Source organism: Nestor notabilis, unplaced genomic scaffold (genome assembly GCF_000696875.1).
Source record: "Nestor notabilis isolate BGI_N333 unplaced genomic scaffold, ASM69687v1 scaffold34180, whole genome shotgun sequence".
In the NCBI taxonomy this organism is placed as follows: Eukaryota; Metazoa; Chordata; class Aves; order Psittaciformes; family Psittacidae; genus Nestor; species Nestor notabilis.
In genome coordinates this window covers 1-9,255 of record NW_009911241.1, presented here as the reverse complement: position 1 = coordinate 9,255, position 9,255 = coordinate 1, and the positions used below count along the sequence as shown (strand labels likewise).

The 9,255-nt window shown below is 42.2% G+C and overlaps 1 protein-coding gene across 2 annotated transcripts; it reads right to left on the bottom strand.

The window, feature by feature from the left end:
- Positions 1-26: 26 nt before the first annotated feature.
- On the bottom strand, positions 27-8,897 carry MYNN (myoneurin). Of its 2 annotated transcripts, XM_010013825.1 has the most exons (7): positions 8,632-8,897; positions 5,897-6,699; positions 3,896-4,055; positions 3,151-3,329; positions 2,796-2,879; positions 2,287-2,373; positions 27-586 (listed from the first exon to the last, which is right to left on the bottom strand). In XM_010013825.1, the coding sequence occupies exons 1-7, from the start codon at positions 8,895-8,897 to the stop codon at positions 318-320; spliced, it is 1,848 nt and encodes a 615-aa protein (XP_010012127.1). In that variant the 3' UTR covers positions 27-317. The 2 variants fall into 2 exon arrangements, with proteins under 2 accessions (XP_010012127.1, XP_010012135.1); XM_010013833.1 differs by lacking the exon at positions 2,287-2,373 and having other exon boundaries at positions 318-586.
- Between the last annotated feature and the right edge of the window lie 358 nt (positions 8,898-9,255).

Below are 9,255 nucleotides of genomic sequence, written 5' to 3'. Positions count from 1 at the left end.
GGAACATGGGAGGAGATCTCCAAAATACATCAACATATTTAACAGAGAATTCTTAAGGCAGGTGTTGCTGGAAAGGAATCGTCTCATGGAAATTGGTGTTAATTGCAAATAGAGATTTGATTGCAGATTAGCACAATTCAACAAAAAATGAAAGACAGCACTGCACAATGGAAATGCCTTACAAGTATCTTTACACAGAAGGGGAAAAAAAGAACAAGTCCAATTGAAAAAGCGTGACTACTTGCTCGATTATGTTCATCTTACCAAACATGCGGAAGTTCATTACCAAATTACCTTGTTGCCTCTGTACTGTGCTGTCAGTACAACTGCTGCAAGAAAATAAACTGAGGTTCTGAATATCCAGTCACAGCAGATCTTAGTAATGTTTCTGATGAAGGAGACTGACTACCCGTCACGGGAAGCAGCATCTGATGGTCTTCACTCCCAATGGGAAGAGGAAGTGCTAAAGACATCTCAGAGGGTTTCACATCTATGGACTCCGATAAAGGACTTTTCTGACTCTGAATGGATTCTTGTTCATTGAAAGAGTTATCAAGTGCATTGGAATCAGGGGGAGTTTCTGATCCTGGGGAAGGAAAAAACAAAAAGAAATAAATGTTCAAAAGCTCCGGAGCAAATTCCCTTTCAAATGACCATCAAAACAAACACAAGGTATGTCAAAGACTGCCAGGGCAGCTGCGCTATCAGTGCTTCGATGTGCTGCCACGCCACAATGAGCTGTAAATACAATGTAAGCACTGAGAATCACAACCTTTGCTGCTTGTAGCATGACAATGAGAGGGATGGTGCATTCCAACTTCATCTCTACTTAGCATGGTACAGAAGATAACAAATCCTTAACATTACAAAGGAGCATTGGAAAAAAAATGTAATTATGAAGGTTTCCTTGAGATTTTCCACCCCAGAAAGTCTGAGAGTCACAGCCACATCCAAGCAGCCTCTTAATGCGAGATAGCAAGGTGTGATGCATCACTTACCCATAAACTTCTTCAGAAAGATTTTATTAACGCCACTCCAGCCAGACCCATTACAGTTTTTATCCAGTCACTTGAGAAAGGATTTTCTGTTCCTAACTGAAATCACTGTGAATGGATTCCTCGCTGCCTTCCTGTTTGAAGGCATTGGCTATTTTACTTGTCCTCTACCAAAGTGTGCCCTGAAGCCTGTTACTTCAGTGGTGAAGCACTCCTGTCTGCCCTCTCCCTCCATGAGAGCAGACATGCTTGCCAACTCTCCCAGCTTACACCCTGAGGCCCTGCCAGGTGCCCTCTCCATGCCCACCACTGGTCTCATCTCACCCTTGCTTCCACTGGCTTCCTGCTGCACTGGAGCCTTCCTAATGGGGCTTCTCAAGCTTTTGACATTCAAAGCTACCTCTGCATATACCTCCTGTTTTCCCATCCTCTCCCTCCCAATCCAGATGTACACAGACATCCATTACTCCTTTTTCCTTATGACAGAGCCAAGGGAATTATGGTTAATGCACTTTGGGATGGACAGATAACAAGGTGTATGGAACCAGTGTTGAATGCGGCTGGCTGCATGTCTCTCTGCTTTGCACCATAGGCAAGTAATATATGTCAAATTTCTTCCCAATCAAAATCTTGTCTCTAGAATAGGAATGGAATGATTTTGGGAAGACTTTTTAGAGCTGTATTTGCAGCTGGGAACATTTTGCCAGATGTCTGTTGTCTTGTGTGTTTGCTAATCCAGCTCAGACTTGGATTAACATGGCATATATAAAAATTCTTTCACCCTTACAAGAAAAACATTTGTGCCTTCAAGATGTAAAGTAATTCTTGTAACCCATATGCCTTGTTCACCTCGTCACTGGCCTTGTAAAGACACTCCTCTGACATGTTCAGAAGAGGTAAACAATTTCCTACAATTCAGACTATGCCTTGAGGTAGAAAGCTCTCACAAGTTACTGGGACAAGAAAGTAAATATTCATGTACAGAAATTCCTGTCAGCAGCAATCCACTTTTATGTTGCTCAACGTGTGTTTGTTACAGCAATGCAAATGCTTGAAAATTTGTCTTGAATCTACTTGAAAGCAGGTGCTTTATGCTTTAAAAGGTTTGGATACCTCTAAAGTGGATGCTTTTGGCTCTAAGGAGAGCTACTATCCAAAAATCATTCCAAAAATCATTTATTTTCTGATTTTGGGCCTGGATGAGCAAAAATAAAAAAAAAAATAGTTATTCATCCCTGAAGACAAGACAGTTGATGTCGCTTCTTCGTGTTTCCTTGCACAAGAAACTCACCTGTGTGAACTTTCGTTTTGTGCTTCTTAAGATTTTTTATATCTGTGTAAGAATTCCCACACATTTCACAGATAAATGGTCTTTCACCTGAAAAACAAAAACTGGTTTGGCAGTTGGAACAATCTTTAAATTGAAAACAAATGCAGTGAGAGATGTAGGACAATGGATTTCAATCTGGTATTTTAAACTACAAATTTGTTATTTTGACTGTGTGTCTGTATTCAGAAGAAAACTGTTTCCAGAATAGATTAAAACAACGCAAAAAAACCCGAATGTCAAAATTACAGCCATGATCACACATCAACAACTACACTGTTACACAGATCTTAGTCTGAAAAAGGCAATTAAAAAAATGCACAAATATTTTCTTTAAATTATATCAAGACAGAGATACATAAATTAAGAAACTGCTACTTTCAAGTACAGCGAAATATGGTTTATTTTAAAGGCAAAAGGGTAAAAGTAGGATATTATTTATAGTGCAGGAAGCAGCCTGTCTGGCAACTGACCTGTATGGGACCGAAAATGTTTATTGAGCTCTCCAGAGGAAATAAAACTTTTTTCACAAATGCCGCAGATATATGGCTTCTCTCCTAAAGGAAACACCAGTAGTTTATTATTTCAATATTTAAACCAGGACAGACAAAAAGAACAAACCAGAATAAAATACAAGGAATGTCTAATGGGAGAAAGAGCTCCCTAAGCTGGAATCAAAGGGGAAAAACATGAGGAAGGAGCTGAATGAAACTCTGGAGGTAACTCCAGCCTACAGATTTCCAGGTCATTACCTACGTCCAGCCCCTCTGCCAGAAGCCCTCCCTTGCCAGGCCTATTGTGGTGCCGCAGGACTCTGTCTCCCCTTACCTGTGTGTTTTCGGGAATGGGTGATGAGAGAACTGGAGACGGCGAAGGCCTTTCCACAGCTGTCACACACATAGGGCTTCTCCCCTGTGTGGCGCCGCACATGGTAGGTGAGTGTGCTGGCCTGAGCGAACCGCTGGCCGCAGCGATCACACACGTATGGCTTCTCGCCACTGTGCTTCCTGCGAACGAACCAACACGGGCATCAGTGATCCTGGGCAGGAAGGAAGCAACACCCGCGACCAACTCACTCTCCTCCATTAGTACTTTACCCCAAAGTTCTGTGAACTACAAAAAAAGTACAGGCCCTGCACATGTGACATGCACCATGAGAACTCAGCATGTTTTGCATCATAGCGTACTGAAAGATAAAATTATGATTCCTAACAAGGAAATAATTCCTGCTCCTGCCAAAAATGCAAAAAGCCCCATGCAGATAGCAGTGAACTGCAAGAACTGTTCTGTTCTGCTCCCCACCAAGGAACTCTCCTCTCTGGTGCTATAAGCAGTTTAAAACAAACCCACATCACTGCCATAAGGATACCAGTGCGCAGAATGTCACATTCATAAATCACAAATTGCTTCCCTAAGGAGCACGTACATAGATGCAATATTCTGTTCAGCAATGTGAGAGAAGACCCATGAGAAAACAAGTAGAAATGACCGAATTATGTGAAAGTGTAACTCTTGCTCACACTGGAGTAAATTATTCTGTTCAAATAAACACATGCATAAGCATTTTGCCCACCTGGCATGAATCTTCAGATTGCTTGAAGTTGCAAACTGCAGGTTGCACACATCACATTTGTATGGTTTCTCTTCTCCGTGGTGCATCCGACTGTGGAACACTAACTGGCACTTCTGAGCAAAGCCTTTGTCGCAGAGTTCACATTTGTATGGCTTCTCCCCTAGTGAAAAATAAAACCCTTGTGCTCTCTGCATTTACGTAAGAAAGCTTTCCAGCCCATTACCTGACCAAAGCTCAGGTGTCTCTTCTAATACTTCTTACAAGTAACGCATCCCATAGTCAGTCCACTGAAGTGGAACGTGCCAGGAATACAGTGGGTAACAGGCTATTTGTTTACACATTATCTTTTGGGAAAAAAGATAACACTATTTTTTAATAGTGCAATTTTCCCCACATTATTTGCAGAATGCTACTACTGCATTTTCAGACTTTTTACTGGTTATGTCGATTCATGATTCTGAATATTTAAGATGACTGATTAGGGAATAATCTGCTTTTTCTTGCCTGTCAAACAGCAATGGTCCTCCCAGTACAGTGTAGTGCTCCCTAATTTCTCATTGGGATCTGCTGTAGAGTGCTGCAGGTACTTCTCTGACTACTTGTGTTCTCTTTGTGCTCAAGAGTCTCACAGAATGGATCGCGCAATGCTGCAGAGTCTTAGATGACAGTATAAAAGAACCTATCCCTGCATTTCTGTGGCAGCAAACAAACAAACCAAGAACTCAACTATTCTTAAGTATATTGTGTAGACAAAAAAACTTCAAAAATAAAAGTATTAGACATCTAGCCTGCCAGCTAGCAACTGACACTGTGAAATTCCCTATCTACTCAGGCAAAAATTCCCAGTACAATACTCTCAAAAGCAGAAAACGCATCTGACATTCCTAACCAGCCCGCTGGCCCTGGATACTGCTCACAGGCACTATCTCCCATATTTGGTTAGTCACTGGCTGACAATATCTGAAATTCCCTCCCTTGGTTACAGAAAGAGCACAGCGTCCTCCTGCAGCTGTACCTCAACACATCCTACGTTACCTCTTTACACCTTCATGGCTTCCTGGAAAGAGCACCAGTACTGGCCTCTGCTCAGAGTTTTCCAAAGGGGAAAAAGAGCAAAAGTAAGTAAATTTTTATCTGATTCACTGGTACTTTAGAATTCTCAATTGCAGCCACAGAAGGAAGAAAACTCCATAAGCCAGGCCCCTCCACTGCTCACTGGGCTAAGCACAGCAGCAATGGCCTGAAGAACAAACTGACCCCGTATCTCCAGGGAAGAATACAGGCACAGCACTTCTCCCATACGTCTTCCCAGGCTCCAGCAACTTGTTCATACTCTTTGAAAATCAGATGTGTTGTCTTAATGTTTAAGTGTTCATAATTGATTTCTCTTTGATGCTTTGTTCAGTAGCTCTTGATACAACACAAACTTCTGGGAATTCTTTTTTGAATGCAGATACCATAACACCATCACACATTTCAGCTGCATGTTTTACTAAATAAACGCCCAAATGCTATAGTACTTCAGCCACCTCCCCCACCTTATTTGAGGGCCCTGTGGGAGAAGTTACCTACTTGTCACAAGATTGCATTTTCCTCCCACTTTTGTTATCAAATGTGTTTAGAATTTGAAGTTTTAAAAAGCAACAGAAATCCTGGTATCAAGCACCGTAAGTTTTCCATGCTCTACTAGCACTAGAAAACTGGAGGTTTTGGCACTCCCTCACTCTAAAGAGTTAAAGGGCAGCCAGCTCTTCTGAGTCTTTCCAGAAACCAAGATGCTCAGACTAATAAAAGTTCCCTCTAGCTATTTAAAGCAGAAACTATGATTTTGTACTGAAAAATGCTGCAGCATTTCATGCTACCATGATTTCGGTACTACCTCCATATGTGTACCAGCAGCAGACATAATTTCTAGAGGAGGAAGTCAGACCACAAAGATCTTTATAGTCCTGTATTCACAGGCTGTGATTCCAGGTCTCGGAGACAAGGCCAATGGCTTACCTGTGTGAGTCCTTACATGTGTTTTCAATTGATTGCACTGGGTGAATGCCTTCCCACAGAGCTGACACACATACGGTTTCACTCCTTTGTGTATTCTCATGTGGCGACGGAGGCTACTAGCTTCTGAAAAGACTTTTCCACAGGTGTTGCACACTGGTTTAGCTTTGGAGTACTTCTGGTCGAGCTCTTCTGCTGTGCTCTCCAGCTGGTAAGTGGACTTTTTGCTGGCTACGTTGGACATACAGTGCTCCTTCAGCGCACAGCTTTGCTGAGGCTTCCCCCGCTTCTGTTTTGCTGCGATAGTCTGAACTAGGATATCCTGTGCTGCCAGCGTTTCACTTTCCACCACTGATGCCAGCTGTAGCTCAGAGTTATCACTGCCCTGGGCAGCCTGTTCCGTTATCTGGGTGGCCAGCTTATTTGCATCTAAAAACATCTCAATGGATGCATTCTCAGTCACATCATTCTGATATTGTACAGATTTATTCTGTATGCTGTTGGGAGAGCTGAAATTCTTCTTTCGCTTCTTGGTCTGAGGAGATTTCTTTTCCAAAGCTGCTTTCTTTGCCTGTGGTTGAACCAACTCTGCAGAAGCAGTGTCTGCTTTCTCCTGGTTATTGTAATCTCGGAGAGTCAGAAGGCAAGTCTGTTGATTCATTTCAATGTTTCCAGTGATACTAGATGTCTCTGTAGAAGAGGGATTAGCAATAAAAGCAAAGTCCTCCATCTTAATTTTGCATTTAGTGACCACTTCTTCCACTTTGAGATAGTCTGCAGCCTGGTGAATTTCTTTAACATTCCAGCTGCAAGAAAACAAGATTTGGGTGACAATATTCTGGACAAAGCAAATATTTGTTCTGCACCAACTGTATCAAATACAGGAGGCAGAGCTACAGGAAAGTCACACTGTCAGAAAATGCAGCTCCGAGAACATATACAGCAAGATCTGATCTCTTGGTGCTGTGAGATCCCAGTACAACAGTTACTCCCGAACTGACAGCCCATCTCTGCACATCCACAGAAGCGAGAATTTTAGTTTCAGTTACATGCCTTTTGTAGAATTTTCAATTAAAAGTCCAATTGTAAGGTAATGAGGATAGACATGGGGTTGTTGTTCCAAAAAGCTCAGAAACCACAAGGACAAAATATTGGAGAATTAAATGCATAAATTACAATTCTATAATTCGCAAGCTGCACATTCACCTCAGCACTGCTGCAAGGCAGGTATTAATCTCCTTTTATAAAACGATTTGCAAACAGTCTTAATTCTGTGTCAGCTGCACACAAACAATGTTAACACCAAGGAAGTCCTCATTTCAGCTACTACACTCTGCTTTCCAGTTCCTGCAACAAAGGTCCTGATGGTTCAGAAAAAATTGATCTGGGAAAGCTAGCAACATGTACCATCAATGCACTTACGGATTTACAGCACTTTAAAGAAAGATTCGTGGTAAACAACATCATTCTAACCATCTATTACACAGTAAATGTAAGCAGACAATAAGTAACTAGCCACAGTTACTCTCTGTACATTAATACAGCTGTCTCAGTATCTTGCATTATGCTAGCACTAAGTTCAAAGGACATCCTCCCAGTGTCTCTTGTGCACCCACCATCACGGAAGAAAACAGAATTTGCCGACAGTTGCAGCAGTTGCCTAAAGGGACACAGGGGAAGAAGACGGGTGCATGTGGGCAGACCTGCAGGCATCATCTTTAGCCCAATAGCTCTGCAATTGCAATAGCTGAGAACAGTACTTGCACCTTCCTCTTCCTTCAAAGATTTCAGCTACTTCAGAATGAGTCCAGAAACTCTCCCACTGTGGTCCCAGACAGACATCAAGAATGCTGCATGATACTGCTCACACTAATCTGCAAAGCATTGGTCACAAGCTTCACCACATAGCTGTGTACACAGCTCTGACGCTGTTAATGCTTGTAGCTAATTAAATAAAACACCAAACAGCAAAACCAAAACAACAAAAACCCAAACAAAACCACACCACCCTGCATCTGTGTTCTTAAAAGTAACAACTGTGAGATTTCAGACAGGTTCTTAAACCTGCACCTGGCACCAGGCATTGGGAAAGGAGTGAAAATCCTGGACTACATACTTCTAAGTAGTCATTCTTCCCTCATGAGGGGTAATGTCTTTTGTTTGCCAAGAGGAAAGCACTGCAAAGAATCCTCGCTGTACATAAAACAACATGACAGGCACAAAATCAGCGCAGTCAGGGGGGAAACACTTTTTCTGTGACTCCTTTTGGGCACTATAATGAAAGATTTTCAGTAACCGATCACACAAATTCTAACCAATGTAATCTTTAAAAGTGGCGTCTATCCTCACCCATTCCTCAGGCTTTAGCATCCACCACGTTCGCAGTTTCTGCGTGTTCTCTACAAAAATGGACTCCTGTGATCCAGCGTAAGAAAGTAAAACACAAATCCTCCCCTCTCCTCGTAATCACGCAAGATATTTAATCCCTTCCAATCCGGACAGAGACTGGGAAACTGAAACTAACAATCAGTGAAGCATCGGACAACAAACCTTTGTTTTGGCACTCACATATCCTGTGTTATTTTAAAACATACAAACAGATGATCTGCAACTTGTAATATTTATCGTATCTACTAACATGTGATACTCCAGAAGTTATTATAAAGGAAAAAAAAACCCAGTACTGCCTTAACACAAAATTTATTTCCCTGTTCTCTCTCTTTAGTAGCATATGTTACCTGTCAAGGTTTAAGATTCCTGTATAAATAAATTCCAGGAGTTTCTGGAACCCATCAGCTTTCACTTGAGTCTGATCCAAAACAACATTATTGTCAGACGCATCTCTGTAAAACGCGCCGAAGTACTCGCTGAAGGAGGCAAGTACGTTTCTGTGTGCCTTGAATTGGAATTCCCCAATGACAACAGTGCAGTCGCAAAGAAAACCAGCTTCTCGCTGCTTGTTCAGTCTCTCTAGAAGGTGCTCACAGTGATGGGAATACTGCATTTTGGTATTTTCTGACCTGGAAAAGCAAAAAAAATTACATTCAAGATTTAACTTTGTTTTCCCCTTAACAGAGTAAGTTAACGATTACAAGTGAATCAGTGTTCAAATCCACTCAGGACTGCTGCAGGGTAATTGGTATTGTAGTGCTTTTGTATGAGACATAACGAGACGAATAGGTCCTTCTCCACTTGGGAAGCTGCTTAATTTAGAGACAGAACGAGGGGGAGAGGGCACAGACGTGTATACTCCCCTCACGCCCCGATTAGAACATTAGCTTGCGAACTGTCACGTCGAAACTGCGCTCCGAGGAGCTTCCGCAAAAACCAGACACCCGTGGCTCGGCCCGAACCGCGCTCGG

Coding starts and splice junctions, on each gene's coding strand:
- MYNN (XM_010013825.1), bottom strand. CDS start 8,897: ATGCAGTATTCCCATCACTGTGAGCACCTTCTAGAGAGACTGAACAAG. Junction 4,056..5,896: donor ACATGTAAGGACTCACACAG/GTAAGCCATTGG, acceptor ATTTTTCACTAG/GGGAGAAGCCATACAAATGT. Junction 3,330..3,895: donor AATCTGAAGATTCATGCCAG/GTGGGCAAAATG, acceptor GTTCGTTCGCAG/GAAGCACAGTGGCGAGAAGC.